Source organism: Peromyscus eremicus, chromosome 9 (assembly GCF_949786415.1).
Source record: "Peromyscus eremicus chromosome 9, PerEre_H2_v1, whole genome shotgun sequence".
In the NCBI taxonomy this organism is placed as follows: Eukaryota; Metazoa; Chordata; class Mammalia; order Rodentia; family Cricetidae; genus Peromyscus; species Peromyscus eremicus.
Genome location: NC_081425.1, coordinates 82936429 through 82953081, shown reverse-complemented (window position 1 = coordinate 82953081; position 16653 = coordinate 82936429). Strand labels below are relative to the sequence as shown.

Below are 16653 nucleotides of genomic sequence, written 5' to 3'. Positions count from 1 at the left end.
AAGAGCCCAGACCTCTGCAGGGAGGGAAGGCCTTCTCTCTGGGCTCTGGGCCCTCCCTCACTGGTCAGTATAAACAATGTCAGGACAGAGACTTCCAGGAAGTGGCTCCTTGAAGCTGCCCGCCTGCTGGCCTGTGTCCCTCTGCTAAGACTTAAATTTGTCCTGTACGCCACCTCCGTCAGGAGGCCCAAGGAATTTTCTCATGCAATCTCTGCTGAGGGGGTCGCCTTTGTAGAGCTGTGGCAGGCAGAAGAGCCTGCTGAGCCTTGCTCTCAGCCCCTCACATATGGATGCTCTTGGGCATCCTCCCCCACCCCCCAATCCTCAGTTTCACCAGCCTTCCGACAGCCTTCCGTAGTGAGTGGAAGACGACCTGAAAGGCCATGAACCCTGAGCACAAAGCTCAGGACGCAGGTAGTGTCCCACAAACACCTGAATTCTTCCCTCCTTCCTTGTCCTCTGTCGGCACACCTCCAAGCTTCTGCAGCCTTCTTTGGACTTTTTGAGGGTCCTTCTGGGAGAATATTCCAGAAGGTGAAGACACCTAACGCCCTTTCTTCTTAGGCTTGTTAGTGTTCCAATACACACGTCTTGAGATAGTGGACTACATCACTGCCCTCTCATTTCTAAAACGTTCTCCTTCCGATTTTGCCCGGGTCTCAGCCCCTCCCTCTGCGTCATCTGCAGCAGCTCCGTGGCCCTCCCTGCAAGGGAAGAGCCGTGCCCCAAACACCAGTGTTCACCAAGGGAGAGCGTGCTGCGTGTGCCTGGACTGAGCTGAGGCACCTGTGAAGGTATCAGGTCTGCAGCTCAGGCCCTCGATCGGCATCTGGTGTCCAGATGTGGAAACCAGCAGAGATAGTGAGTGACTTGTCGAGGTCCCGGGTGACAACAGGCAGAACCCGTTTGCAGCTTAGGAACCTGACCCTAGAGTCCGGGACCTGAGCTTGTCCTGTGGGATGAGGCGTCCATCAGGGAGCTGACTGTCCGTCTGGCCTGTCAGTGTGGTACTGGCATGCTGGAGCGTCTGGGCCTGTAGGAGGTCAGGCATCCCAGCCCTGGGTATCTGGCAGACATCTCCCAAAGGGCCACGTTCTGATTCTGAGCTGTGGCTCTGTTCCTTGTTCACTTCTTATCCAACGACCTGCTTTCCCCTTTGGTTACAGTCTATCCCTCACTACACGTGTGGGATCCATCACCCAGCATTCTGAGTCAGACACCCTGGGACATACACAGCTTATTTCTAATCTTGACTAGGACCCATGTTTTGCTCCAAATATGCTAAGATGAATTGATCCCTCCCATTCTGTCCTTTGCCATAGATATGGTAGGCAAGCCCCAGGTCTCGAGGGCTCTCTGAGCAAGAAGAGGTCTGGAGAACCAGATTCCAGAGCCAGCCTGCTGCGGACAGGCCCTAAATCCCTCCATCAGCTAAGCAAAATCTTTGTGGCAAGACACGCACCTATTTGTGTCTATGTGTGTGTGCTTGTACATATATGTGTGTGACTGTGTGCGTGCATGGGTGGTGTGCATATGTATGTGGACGTCAGAGGTCAGCCCAGGTGTCATCCACCTTTCTTTTGAGACAGGTCTTTAATTGGACTGGAACTTCACCAAGTAGGCAAAAGTACCAGAGCTTCCAGGGCTCTGCCTGACATCTCACCTTCTCTGGGATTACAAGCATATACTACCACACTGCACTAATTTACATGGGTTCTCACGTCTGTACGCTTGCAGAGTAAGCATTTTATGAATGGAGCCTCCTCCCCAGCCCCACCACCCTCCCTCAGCATAGGCAGACACCTTTGGAAACGGAGGCAGGAGAGCACGTGTGTATGGTGCTGCATTTGGGGATGACAGACCCAGTGAGACCATGGACACAGGCCGCTTAGGGCCGGGGTACTGGGTGCTGCATGGCAGTGGAGAAACGGGCTTCAGAAGGCTCAGAAAGCCTGCCAACCGGATACCCAAAGAGCTCAGCCTCAGAGGCAGCCTCTTGTCCCAAGTGAGTAGACTAGATCATGCCAGTGTGGGGTGCATGGCTCACAACACTGCCCTCTCTTGGGCCTTCCCAGGGCTCATATTGAACCTGCTCCTGAGACATCATCGTTCCTGACAAGTCCAGTGGCGTCAAGCAGGAGACCCGAAAGTCAGGCCCGAGTTGTGCTTGCTTTCCAGGTTTGGATTTTGACACTCGGCACAGCTCTCCCCTTTGATTATTTTGCCTGGAACTCTAGTCAGACATCACCTAGGAATGGCTTCTGGGAAACAACAACAAACACACATAATTGACAGAAATGATTATCTTACATACCGATACAACTTCAGATTAGTAAGTAGTAGTAGTGCCAATAATCCTGCTGTTCTCGGGGTTTACCTGTATCATCTCGTTTAATGCTCAGAATACTTTTGAAAGTTTTTATTGCAGATATTAACTATTTATGTTAATATCATGTGTGTGCATGCATGCCATGGCATGCATGGGGGGGGGTGTCAAAGGACAACTTGTGGGAATTGGTTATCTCCACCTGGTGGGTCCCGAGGATTGAACTCAGTCATCAGAGGTGGCAGTAAGTGCCTTTGCCCACTGAACCCTCCCACTGGCCCAAAACACTCTCAGACGGAGTCACTTCCTCTACCCTTGTCCAAGGTCACAGAGCTAGGATTTGGATCAGAGTCTGCGCCTGACCTCTATACCCTGTATCCTAAGTGAGCAGTCACTTGGAGTTACCATGGCAGCAATCATCCCATAGCCCAAGCTTCCTGAATCTGATGGAGGAGAAATTCTTGGGGGCTCTTATCAGAACGCAGGCTCTGGGGTGGGGAGATGGCTCATTGGGTAAAATGCATGCTGTGCGAGCATGAGGACCCGAGTTTAATCTCCAGTACCCACAGAAAAAGCTGGGTGTGGTGGCACCTGTCGGTAACCCAGCATTGGGAAGATGGAGACGGGAGGATTCCTGGAGCTTGCTGGGTAGTCAGCCAAGCCAAATTGGTCAGTGAGAAACTGTCTTTAATAATAATAATAAAAAAAAAGGAGCATGATTGAGGAAGACCCCCTTGTTTTGACCTCTAGTCTCCACATGTGTGCAGATATGCCTGCACACCTCACCCCCAACACACACGAACACAGGTTCTGATGTGCTGACTCTAAGGTGGGGCTCAAGATTCTTCCTGTCCAGCAGGTTGCCAGACAGTCCTGTCACTGCCGAGCTGGGTACTACACTTAATGACACGCAGAGCCTGCTTCAAGCCTCCCTCAAACTCAAGAAGAGGAGACTTGGAGAGACTCTACTGGTCAGCCAGTCCTCAGCCTCAGCTAGCAAGAATCCGAGGCTAGTGTGGGTCCACAGTTACGGTAGTCTCCCAGCTTAAAATCCTGTGGTAACAAATCTGACGTTTAAAACCATCCCCTGTGAGCGCATGTAGGTCCGCAGCGGCTTTATCCATGACAGCCCCGACCGAGAAGCAGCCCGGTGTGTCCTGAGCCGTGCCATTGGCGTATAGTGGACATTATTTGGCAGCAAGAGAAGGCGAAGTGTGGGCACATGCTTCAGCATGGCGGAGCCTCAGAAACATTACATTAAGTGAAAGAAGCCAGATGGAAGGAAGAATATAAACTAGGGAAAGCTACAGAGGCAGAAAGTAGATCATAGGAGCAAATGGGCAGGAAAGGGAGTATTAATGAGTACAGAGTGATTTTTGGAGAGTGACAAATATGTCCTAAAATTAGGTTGTGCTGATGGTTGTGCAGCTCTGAATATACTAAGAACCATTGAACTGACCACTTTCAGTGAGTGAGACGTGCAGTATTTGGATCATATTTCAATAAAGGTATCAAGCTGTGCAGGAGAGCACCAGCTTCTTTCCTATATAAAACGCAAATCAATTTTCTTGTTGCAAATCAACAAGGAAAAAAAGGTTAGGGTTGAAAAGATGGCTCAGTGGTAAGAAACCGTGTCTGCTCCTGTTTCAGAGCACCAGAGTACAGTTCCTGTCACCATAATGGGTGGTTCACAGTTGCCTGTAACTCCAGCTCCAGGGGATCTGACACCCTCTTCTGACTGCAGCAGACACCTGCGTGCTCACACACACACATTTTAAAAGTTAACCCCCCGCTGCTGGGCGGTGGTGGTGCTCACCTTTAATCCTAGCACTCAGGAGGCAGAGCCAGGCGGATCTCTGTGAGTTTGAGGCCAACCTGGTCTACAGAGCAAGACCCTGGACAGGCACCAAAACTACACAGAGAAACTTTGTCTCAAAAAAAGAAAAAAAAAAGTTACACCCCCCCACAGAAATGAAATATAAACAAACCATTCTTAAATACATGCAAAAATGTGTCTTGCTCATTATAACAGATGTATGTCAAACCTCCTCTGAGAAGACGGTGTACCTTTTAGATTAGGGATACTATGGCTTCCTCTAATGTAGAAAGGTGCATTTCAGGACCCTCGGTGGATGCCTGCTCTGGGGCTGTAACTAGTAGTTGGAGTTGCAAGATCAAAACTAGCATGGATCTCTTTCTTTCTTTGGCCTCCCAACGGAGTATTTGTTCTCACCAAAGGTTTTTAGCAACCTCAGATTTCTTTTTTCCTTTATGATATTGGCAAATTTCCCCTTTTCAGGTAATGGAAGCATTTTATGACTTCTCCTTGGCATAGGAGTTGTCTGCTACCTTACACCTGTGCCCCAGGGCAATTGCTATGTAAAATGAGGGCCACTTGAACATAAGCACTGTAGCTACTGCAGTTCATCCGGTAACAGCCAGTCACTGAATAACTAATGGGCAGGTAGCATATATAGCGTGGATCCATGGGACAATGAGACTCTCGATGTCCCAGGCACATGGAGAGAGCTCTCATGGTGTTCCTCAGAACTGTGCACAGTCCAAAGCTTACGAGGTGTTTATTTCTGAGACTCTCTGTTGACTCCTTCCCGATCGGTTGAGCACAGACGACTACAACAGAGAAAAACAACTATGTGGGTAGTGCAGCTGCAGACAAGTGGGACATTAGCTAGAACTCGGCCCCTGGGGATCCGGACTACGATGCTGTGAAGCATTGTGGGAGTGGAGGCAGCGGCGATAGGGGTTATCACGAAAAATAGTGCACGTGCCCTCTGCCCCGGAAGTTTCACTTCTGGAAATTTCCTCTACAAAGGCATGTACATTGACTCGTGTCGCAAGCCCTCCTGGTAGCACACGCTGAGCTTTCAGGGGTTCTGCCACCATGCAGCTGTGAAGCAGGGTACAGTAGCTGCTGGTGCTGACATGAAGGAGACACCAAGATGAATTGGGCTGGAGATGTAGCTCAGTTGGTGGGTGCTTGTCCAGCATGCACAAGGCCCTGGGTTTGATTCCCGGCATACCTAAGGCAGGTATGGTGGTACATGTGTGTAACCCCAGCACTGGGAAGCAGGGCTAGAAGTTCAGGATCCTCTTTGTCTCCGTAGTAAGTGAAAGCCAGACTGGGATACGTGAGGCCTTGTACTTCAAAAGAAAAAAGCAAGGTGATGCGGCATGTGTGCCTCTGTGTCTGGTGAGTGACAGGCGGCCTAGACATATACGCCGATGTGTTTGCCAGTGTGGAGCTGCCTTTGGGCGGACACAGAAGACACAGGGATGCTTCAGAGACTGGACAAGAGGGTGTTTTTCTGTCGTCCCCAAACCCTAGATGTTGACACGGGAGGTTTGAGTTCAAAGCCAGCCTAGAAAATGGTTACCTCCAGGTAGGGGAGCCCACAGTTGGAAGGGGGGCAGCTGAGGCGATCCCTTCCATCAGGCACTAGTTCCTGTCCCTGTGTTGACGCCTCCCTGGTGGGACCAAGAACCTGTGCCCACCCAGCTGCCCCTGCAACACTGAGATGGAGAAGTAACTCCTCCGAAGCCCCGTACCCCACTGTCTCTGTCCTGGCATTAGCACGTGTACTCTGGAGGCGACCTAGGCTCCATTTCCGGTATTACTTCCTGTCTTCCAGGCACGCCCCAAAGGTGAGGGTCTGACACCTTACCAGGGCAAGAAGCGCTGCTTTGGCGAGTACAAGTGTCCCAAGTGCAAGAGAAAATGGATGAGCGGGAACTCCTGGGCCAACATGGGGCAGGAGTGCATCAAGTGCCACATCAACGTGTACCCACACAAGCAGGTGGGTGGGCGGGGCCTCCGGGTGGGGGCGGAGCCGCCAGGGGTGGGACCGAGGCAAGGACGCAGTAGGTGTGGGGCTGGGGGAAGGAGGGAGGGCGGGCAGAGTGTTCTCTGGGCGGGGTAGGCAGACTGGGACAGGGAGTTAGGACAGCCCAGTTTCCACAGTGCGTTCAGTGTCAGAGTTCCAAGGATCAGGACTGCGGGTCTCGGGGACTCACCTACTGTCTTATGACCTAGGTGGAGGGGCAGAGCCAACTCACATACTCAGGGCCAGGGGAACCCGATACCCTGCAGTGTTCCTGTGTGCCCCAGCGGCTGGCAGGGCAGGCTGCTACTTACTGGGTCCCCTCGGTCTTGCCAGGCTATCCCTCTGTCATTTCTCTGCCTTCCCCCTCCCCACATCTCAGCAGCAGAGCCTCAGTTAGGCTGCTGAGCTACCGGCCTGGCTCTACACGGAGGGGCCCAATCTAGAAGACTCCTCCAAGAGCTTGAGGCTCCGTTTTCCCCACTCACCATCATCCAGTCAGTGTTTGTTGAGCACCTACTGTGTGCACTGGGGAGACTGAGGTACGAAGGACTTGTACCCCCCACCGCTACCCCCACTCCAGGCCAAGTTCTGGGTTCCTAGGCTCTTGTGCTTCTCTCTCTGACTTGAGATTTGGGAATACCGCCTCCTTGCTCTCCTAGAGGAGGCAGTGGAGTCTGGGGATGGAGAAGGGCTCTTGCCCCTCCCCCCAGTGCTGACCTGGGCCACCTCATCCCTCTGAGAAGCCCTGCCCCCACTACATCTGTTTCCTGTCAGGCTCCAACTGTGTCTCCCTAGACAACCCCCCCCTACCCCCCCCCAAGAGAAGAAAACACTAATGGGCTTTGCCTCCCTGCTGGTGGGAGTGGGGGGGCTCCCAGATCAGTCCCAGCTGCTGGGTCTTTCCTTCCACAGAGGGGGGTCATCCTGACAGCTCCCCCAAGCTCCCCACTGGCAGCCTGTGACTGCAGCCTGGACACCAAGGCCAAGGAGAAGAGCAGTTCAAAGAAACCCAGAGCTAGGGCCGGCCAGGAGGGTCAGGCAAGAGCATTTCCCAGGGATTCGGCTGATGATCCTGCCCCTTCGAAATATTACTGCTGATGCGCAACATAAATACTAGCCAATGCCAGGTGGATCTCCGTGAGTTCGAGGCCAGCCTGGTCTACAAAGCGAGTTCCAGGACAGCCACGGCAGTTACACAGAGAAACCTTGTCTTGGGAAACTAAAAAAAAAAAAATCAATCAATCAATCAATCAAACAAACAAACAAACAAACTAGCCAGTGCATGGAAGGTTCCCCACGAGCCAGGTGCCATTCTAACTGCTCTCTTCACTACAGGCCTAGCAGACAGAGCCTCTAGTAGAGACGTTTTTTGGAGGGGAACATGAGCAGAGAAGTTAAATGACTTGCTGACTGTCCACACAGATACATATCGTGAAGTCTTTGTGGAGCTCTGCGGTTATAGAATCCTTTAAGACAGTCATTTCCTCTCTCTCTCCCTCTCTCTCTCTCTCTCTCTCTCTCTCTCTCTCTCTCTCTCTCTCTCTCTCTCACACACACACACACACACACACACACACACACACACACGTAAGCAAACACAGCACCCGTCACTAACCACTAGCCTAGGCTGCAGAAAGGCAAGCTGAGGTGGCGGCGGCCAGCCAAGGGAGGGCAGAGGTGGTGTTCACAGCTGCCTGATTTGTGGTGCCGTGAACCGTGGACACACTGCAGAGACATGGGCAGAAGCAGTTTCCCAGAATACTCTTCAAGCCTCAGTGACTGGCTCTGCCCTTAGCCCTGGGAGCACTGGACCTCTGTCAACCCCTGGGATGAAAGCTAGGACAGCAGTACCCGGCAGGGTGGGCAGAGCGAGGCGGGTGCTAGTGAGTTCTCAGGGGTCAGGACCACAGGGCTGGGAGCAACCTCAGAGGAGGATGCTCTCTTGGTGACAGAAAGCCGAGGATCTGGAACAGGCTAGAAGAGTACATGAGATCTAGAGCTAGCCCTAGCCCCAGGATGAAGACGGGCAGTGTTTCAGACAGTGTGGGGTCTGAGATTCACTATTTCCTCTCTGGAGGCCTCTGGACAAGACTTTTGGATGTCTTAAGTTTTCCTCATCTGTGGTGACCCACCACTCCTGTGGAAGCTGTGCCCTTGAGGCAGCCTGAACAACATGGCCTGGCCACACAAAGCCCAAACCAGCGGGAGCCAAGGCAGGGGAAGCTGGCTCACTCCTGTCCCTCTGTCCCTACTAGAAGGCTGGTTCATGGAGGCGGTGGGTAGTAGCCTGTGGGGGGCAGCGGAAAGTGGCTAGACATCAGCTTGGATTTGGTCTGTGGTAGGTAACAGGTCAGGGCTCCGCTAGCCAGACCATCCTTTGGGAGCTGAGCAGTGGGGCCTCCAAGATAAAGGCATAGGGACCCAGATTCCAGCTCAAGATGGAGTCCTTCACATAGAACATACAAGAACCTGGCACTGTGCTCAGCCAGCAGAGACCCAGCTTCCTGACCCTGGGGACATGCAAGCCCATAAAGTGAGAGGTTAATGCTGGTTCCCATTCTCCGGGGCAGCTGGGACAGCGGATGACCCCATGTCACTGCCCCCTCCCATTAATATTAAGAATAAACAACACCAGTACCTTGAAGGACTTTTCCTCTGTCTGGTCTTTGGCCTCGCTCGGTTTGCTGGGAACAACTCCCTGAAAAAGAGCCAGCTACCCACTTTACAGAAGGGAGTGAGATGGTGTCTCAGAGGGGTCAGGTGGCCAGGCCAAGGCCACACAGCCAGTGTTTGGAGGCTGAGCTCCCATCTGGGACTTGGTCTGCAAGGAAGTCCAACTCTTTCTCCTCTCCCCTGCTGGGACAGACTAGGAGGGGTGAGTGAGGCCAGTCCTCTGGAAGGCTTCTGTTCCAAACCCAGGCTCTCCTCCTTGCAGGTCTTCCCTTTGTAGCTAAAGTTTAAGAGTTGAGTTGTATGACACCCGTTTCCAGGGCAGCTACAAAGTAGAATCCTGCCCACCTACAGCCTAAACCCTCACCTTTTCCAACCCTCCATCCCATTTGCCCAACTGCTCCGAGGGTCAGCTTGGCTCAAGGCCTGGAGCAGGTGGGAAAGCAGCCTGCTAGTGTTGAGTACCAGTCTACCCAGTGGGCAGCACTCATCTCAACCGCCCTCCCCTGACACGCCACTGTAGCCAAGGGTCTCTGCCCCAGACCCCATGTCAGCCTCTGGTTTCTGCTCCCGTGCTCTTGCCAGATGGCTCCCAGCTGGCCCTGACCGGTTTCCTCTGAGCCCCCAAGTCTGTGCCGAGGACCCTTCTGCAGACAGGTGTCATTCTAGGGTTAGGAGGAGAACAGGGTCTTTGTGGCCAACTGAAATGCTGTCCACTTCGGAGCCTCTCCTTGTGATCTTGCCAATGTTTGCAGGTCTTCGCTGGCTGTTGTGGGGAGGGTAAGGAGGGAGAGCAGGCAGGGAGACCCAAGCTGTCTAGAGTACAAAAGAGCTTGAGGGCTGGTGAGGTGCCTCAGGGGGAAAGGCCTTGCCCCCCCAAGCCCGATGACCCGAGTCCAATCCCTAGGACCCACACGGTGGAAGGAGAGAACTGACTTCTAGAAGTTGTCCTCTGACCTCCACACTCAGGCTGTGGCACACATGTGAACACACACACACACACACACACACACACACACACACTTAACACATACACAGGTAAATAAATGTAATTTTTTAGAAGGGTGTTTGTGTGTGCCTAGTGCAGCCCAGGTTACCAACAGCTAGCCTTTCTCAGGATCCTTCCAAATTTTGCAAGTGAGCACCGTACCGGCCTGCTTTATAGACGGTGAGGGGGTGCACACGTGGCACGGCAGGCCTGGTAAGTTGCCTCCTTTCTCTAGGCCTCAGTTTCCCCAGTAGAAAACAATGAGGCTCTGTTTATGGAGTCACTCGATTAACGGGCAGGCACTGGGCCAGGACCTAGGGTGGGGTTGACCCGAGACCCCAGACTGGCTTTGTGGAACTAAGAGTCCTGTTGCCCCTCGGGCTGAAGTGTTGTAGCTTATGTCCGGGATAATCTTTTGACTCCCGCGGCCACTGGAGTGACAGGGAGACGGATGTGAGGTGGGGTTTCCTTTGCCTGAGACTCAGTTTCTTCATCCGGCAGATGCCTTTGCATCCCTGACCTGCATTGATTCTGGTCTGCATTTGGGAGCTCTCTGAGCTTCATTCAGGGGACAGCTGCCTAGAGAGGACTGTGGATCAGGCAACATATTGGCCACGGTTCCAGGTCTGAGACCCCTGCCTTGGCTCTAGGCAGCCCAGGAATTTCACCTGAGCTTCCTGGACACATATGTCTGCAAATGGGCAAAAGGTGGGGTGTCAAAGCATTGGCTGAGCCACTTCTGTAACTGCGGATCCCCCCCCCCCCCCGCCCTTTCTCCTCCTCTTTGCAGAGACCCCTGGAGAAGCCTGATGGCCTGGATGTGTCTGACCAGAGCAAGGAACACCCGCAGCACCTCTGTGAAAAGTGCAAGGTCCTGGGCTACTACTGTCGCCGTGTGCAGTGACCTTGGCCGCCGCTGCAGCAGCCCTCGGCTGCCACCTCCCTGTGCTGCCTGAAGGGCTGAATGTCCCCATACTTGAGGAGACCTCGCAGGCCTGTGGGCTTAAGCAGAGGAGGCTCATGTCCTCGTCTTGCGTGCTGTGGCTGACATGTTCCCAACAGGGTGCAGAGACCGGAGGCTCAGGGACGCTTCACCGTAGGCCCCCGGGCTCTGTAGAGGGACAGAGGCCAGCAGAGGCCTTGGTGTTCCCGCAGGCTCCCTTCCTGAGTGTCTTTGGAGCTGAGTGGCTTTGTAGCCGCCGAGTACACTAGTGAACTGTGAATCCTGAGGCCTGCGGGAAGTCTGCCCTCCAAGGCCATCCGGGTCCTGTCCCACCCAGAACCCTGCAGCTTGCCGCCTATGAAAAGCCACTCTGGGGAAGTCCTGTTTCATTCCTAAGCTGTAGCCACTGAGGGCAGACCCTTGTTCTAGCAGCTGCTGAGGAGTGGTCCTCTGTTGTGCCCACGTTGAGTCCCACATCTGACCACCCCTGACATCACTGCATTTGTACCCGGTAGCTAAATACAGCCTCCCTCTGCCAATGGGCCTGGCAGGCAGGAGGACGTTAAACAGTGAACAGTGCGCTCCAACACATCCTAGGGGACATCGGCATCGCCTCCCACGGTCTCCCCAAGTCCCCGAGACTGTCCCGTAAGCTTGGGTTTCATCAGCTGCTCTCTCTTCATCCTTAGCCTCCCACCCATGTCAGGGACGCCACCCCACAGAAACTGTCAGCCTGCTCTGCCATGAAGGATGCAGGTCTTGGCATTCTGGAGCTACTTTATGCCACCTGGGGCAAGGACATCTCATCTTCAGCCTCAGTTTCCCCACTAGTTAAGTGAGAAAGTGCCCCCAGAAAGCCAAGAGGCCCCAGTGAGCTTTGGTGTTCTAGGAGAAAGCTGGCTACCTCTGGAACACAGGGCCTCACCGGGGTGATGGGAGACCCCTAGAGTACCCCCTAGAGCACTGCCTTCCAAACCTCTGCCCATGGCAGCCACTTAGGAAATCGGGCTGAGCGATGCCAGGTCCTCTCCTTCAGCCCTCCTTGCCTGATGTTCTCATCCCCGGAGAAAATGGGAGATGATCCCACCCCAGGTCTCCTCAGCCCCTCACAGTGGGCAAGCCTAAAACGAGCCGCAGAACCTCTCCTTTGGAAACTGGGGATAATGGTTTCCTACTTTTCTAGGAAGGCAGAGAGATCTCCTGGCATGTCACATGGCCCAGAAGGACTGCTGTCCTGGTCGGGATCAGCAGTGCACCCCCTCCCCTGCGACAAGCCACATTTCTCTTGCCTTTCTCCTCTTCACCGGCTGCCGGGACTGAGCAGCTTGACTTTGCCCCAACACTATGCCTCTATGGAGAAGAAAACAGTCAGACCATGAAACAGGCCTGAAGTTCAGTGTTTACACATGGTGCCCAGTTGCCCTTTGTTTTCAAATGAGAACGCTTTGTACGACCGAGGAGTCACAGTGAAGTGTTAACCACGGGTCCAGGGAGTGAGTCGAAGAGATGGACGTGTCTGCAGCCAGTTAGCTGCAGGATAGATTTTGGGGAGAACATACCCTCTGAATACTTAACAAAGGTATACCTGGGGCAGTCCAAAGCACTAGCTGCCACCCTGCTGCCCAGGAATGGTGGCATGCTGGGCTGCAGACTGTGAGCACCCAGCACCAAAGACTCCCTAGCCTTGCTGCCGCACTAGGGCCGCCCCATGCCAAGCTTCCTGTCACTTAGGAAAGGGCCCTTTCTGTCAGTCATCCCACAGGGCCCCTAAAGAGAATGTTCACAGCAGTGGGCAGTGTGCTCGTGTCCCAAATGAGGACACGTTGGGCATGGGTGAACCGAGTCAAAGGTTCAGAGAGCCCAGCAACAGTCTTCAGGAAGCCAGGGCCAGCAGAAGGTGGGACCTCTCCCCACAGTGAGCATTTGGGTCCCTGTACTGAAGTCTGTGCACAGCCAGGCCCTCTTGCCTCAGGCAGCCTCTCCCTGGGCCTACCTTGCAGTGCTTTGGCTGAACTTGTGATCTTTTTGAGGCAAGCAAAAGATACCACTATCTAAGCTGGGTGCTGGAGAGTTAATGCTCAGAGGGCCTGGGAACCCAGGGGACAAGAAAGCATGTGGTTTAGTACATTCAAAAGGGACAATCGCTTGCAGTCAGTAGATCTCGCGATCTAGTTGAGAGAGAATGGTGTTTACCCCATATGAAGTATTCAATAGCTCTACTTGTGAATTTGTATTTATTTTGAGTTATACTTGACACAGAATTCTTTTTTTAAAAAAATGCTATGTGTGTATTTTGGGAAAAAATGCATAGATGTTAAAATTTCTGCATGGTTACCAGTTTTTCTTACGACACTGAACTTGGTAGCCTCTCCCCCCCAAATTCTTCATAGTGATTTTTGTTTGTATATATTTGAGGTTCTCTTTTTTTTTTTTTAAGAAAAGAAAAACAGGATTGCTTGATATTATTGAAAGTGAAAACAACAAAAAGAGGCATTTCAAAAAAACGTCAGTGCTTTTGAGAGGGCAATCCATATTGAACAGATTTCTAGACATAGTTTTGTAAGTCTGGTTGATCTGTAAGAGGATATTTATAGTGAGAACTTTTCCTTTTTTCTTGTTATTTTTTTCTATGCTTTCATCTGTAAAAAGTATGCAAACTGAACTACATTAAGAAGGAAATATTATCTACATAGAATTATTATATGAAGTTGGTACATAATTCTAACGAGGAAAAAAATCTTTGTAATCCTTTAAGCTATGATGGGTTTTTTTTTTTCTATTTTGTTTTCCTTGGATGAAAATATCAGTATTAAGCACCCAGTATACTATTCAAGTGTTAGACTTATTAATATGCTCTTGTCCTGTATTTATACATTTGTGTATTTTTGGAAGTATTGCTTTTTTTTTACGGGGAGTTATCAATGGACAACATGGTAAAAAGGGAACAGAGATCCTTTGTGCCTCTGCCTCTGAGGTGGACAGGTGGTATTGTAATCTTTTCTCCTGCACCTTCATGTTATTATCTTGTTATTATGGTTTTATTAATTTTTTAGGGGAGGGCAGGGGATGGGCAAGGGAAAAGGACACATCGGATGAACACGTCCTTTGATCTGCCAGCCCATTGGACTTGCCAGCAAGACCCAAGGAGGTACAAGAACACAGGAGGCAGGCTTCCTCCTCGCCCAAGCCCTGCCTCCCAACCCCATGCTCTTTGAACTTGGATCTGTCCACCTGAGCCCTTCCACCTGCCTTTTAGCATCTAATGAACTTGAATCTACTCTAAACAAAAGTCTAATCCAACCTCACTACATTGTAGCCAGTCAACAACTAACAGTGATGTAAGGGGTGTTGCAGCCTTCCGGGAGATGGCAATGAGGATCCTTGTTTGCTCTCATGGCCAACTTCCCTGTACCAACCCCTGCACCTCCATGTGGTGTGACCCTGTCCATGTCTGTATCTGTTCATGTGTGTGCATTCAGCTAAGAAGACAAACAGAACCCGTGAGCCCCGCCTGGAGGGTGCATGGAAAAGGCTCCTGACTTCCCTGAAGGGCCGGCCTCGGGGTGGCATTCCGTTGTGTGCCTTATTCCTGGAGACTCTATATACGGCTTGCCTATGAAAATAGAGCCTTTCTGTGCTGTATTAAAAGGACTTTGGAAAGAAGGAGGCTTGTGAGTGTGTTTACAGGGCATGTGGGAAAAGCTGGACATTTCCACAGATGTGGGACAAAGCAGAGGTGGGAAGAACTTGAGTGGCATTTAGTGTCCCCGAGTCTGGTCATACTGTCCTTGTCCTGCCCCCCTCCCAGCCCCTTTGCTCTCAGTGAACACTTTCCAGAGTGAGGGCTCTCCCCAAGTGGGGCTCCAACTGGGTGAGATTGTCAGCAGATTAAGTCACACATTAGCTCAGATGGGACTCCCACTCCTGGGTAACCATATATAGGAGTGACTCCGTCTCCGAGAGAGCAGCCCCGGGCTCCGGTGAGGCTGCACATGCTTGAATGTGAGCCCAGGATTGGGGTCCGAGACACTGACTATCACATGCAAGCAAGGGAAGAGGGAATGGGGAGTTCTTTTGAGCAAGGTCAGGACTGGATAAGGCTGTTACAGGTTGTCCATGAAGCCTGTTGGCCAAGTGCCAGTACTTCCCTTCAGTCCTGTCCTACTGTTTACCAGCCACCTCCAGAGGCAGCTATGCTAAGACACTGGTCTGAACGTGTCTGGGTTGTTTTTTTTGTTTGTTTGTTTTTTGATTTTTCGAGACAGGATTTCTCTGAGTAGCCATGGCTGTCCTGGAACTCACTCTGTAGACCAGGCTGGCCTCGAACTCACAGAAATCTGCCCCTAGAACTGGAGTCATAGACAGCTGTGAGCTGCCATGTGGGTGCTGGGAATTGAACCCAGGTCCTCTGGAAGAGCAGTCGGTGCTTTTAACAGCTGAGCCATCTCTCCAGCCCCCATGTCCTTGGGTTCTTAAAGACCCCTGGGTGCACTGCTCACCCTGAGCAGCACCTGGTTTGAGGAGCCCCCTTATGACCTGTGGGAACTCATAGTACTGTCGGTGAGGGGCTGGTGAGGCGGGGCCTCCGGTTCCTGGCTGGAGCCAGCTTGTCAGTCTAAGACCTACTGTTGCCTGGTGGTCAGGGGCTGGGGAGGAAAACTGGAAATCCCAGTTCTGAATTTCAAGTTTCCAGGTCATTAAATTTAAACAGGTCAAAGTGCAAGTGTGTGGGCAAGCTCCTGCCTCTGGACTGTGGCCTCCAGATGGGGCTGACAAAACCAGAGGGGAGGGGACAGGACCAGCAAGAACAGACTAACTCCAGAAGCAAGAGCTTTGTCTGATTGGGGTCGTAGGCTGAACCCTGGAAGCCACCAAGCCTTTTGAGTAACAAAGAGAATTCCTGCTCATCCTCTGGTGTAATGTCAGGCAGGCTGGGGTCTCCTTGGATACAGGGGGTGTCAGTCCAGCCAGGCAGGTGAGTGGAGGAGACCCCACCCCGCAGAGTGATCAAGGGACCAGATGACTCGTGTATACAACTCCACAGCTGGTCACATGCCAGCTGCTGGGACCTCAACTAGCACCCGGAGGGGTGCTAAGCAGAGACTGCCCTGTCCTCTGCAGGGCTGCCTTCTAGGCTAGGCCTGCCTCCCCCATCCCCCATCTCTCTGAGGTCCCACTCCCTCAGCATACTATGCAGATAAAAGAGACCAGTGAACATGAGTCCCAGCAGCTGCTTGGCACTGGGACAGGCCCACGGGAGGTGACCTCTTGGTCCCACTGTCTGCAGCTTAGCCAGCAACACTTAGCTCAGACTGCATGAGTTGAGTGGAAAGGGGAGTGAGCCTTGAACCCAGGACTCCTGTGCTATCTGTTCACTAGGAGCCTGGCCTGAAGCTTCCAGGTTGGCTTTCCGTTTTCTGGCCCAGCCTCCTCCCACTTGCCTCGCCAACCCCCACCGAGTGAACGTGTGTGCGTGTGTGCGTGTGTGTGTGTGTGTGTGTGTGTGTGTGTGTGTGTGTGTGTGTGTGACATGTGCACTTTGTGCTCCATGGAAAGAAAACAAACCCAAAGCAAACACAGGCTGGATTTCGACACTTCCCGAAGCTGTGGAAATCAATAATTCCCCGGGACAGGAAGGATTTCCGGTTGGACTTAATGCTCACGTCCAGAGGCAGCAGCCACTGAGGGGCCTGGAAGAGAGCAGCAGCCACCAAAGGAGGGACCTTGGAGGAATGTGAGAAGCCAGCCCAGCTCTAGGAACAAGCTAGGGTGCCTGGAAAGGAAAGTCTTTCCTAACGTTCACCCACTGGGCTTGTGGCAGAGGCAGGATTTGAGTCTCAAGTTGTCGCTTCCTCCCAGGCTCTGGCAGGCTCTCTGGGCTTAC

At 52.5% G+C, this 16653-nt stretch overlaps 1 protein-coding gene across 1 annotated transcript in view; it reads left to right on the top strand.

The window, feature by feature from the left end:
* Zcchc24 (zinc finger CCHC-type containing 24) overlaps positions 1 to 14432 on the top strand; it is a 54598-nt gene extending 40166 nt beyond the window's left edge. The window contains exons 3-4 of the mRNA XM_059273885.1: positions 5977 to 6141; positions 10617 to 14432. Of these exons, the coding sequence (XP_059129868.1) occupies positions 5977 to 6141; positions 10617 to 10730 (279 nt within the window). The 3' untranslated portion in view covers positions 10731 to 14432. The remainder of the gene's footprint in view (positions 1 to 5976; positions 6142 to 10616) is intronic.
* The last annotated feature ends 2221 nt before the right edge of the window (positions 14433 to 16653 follow it).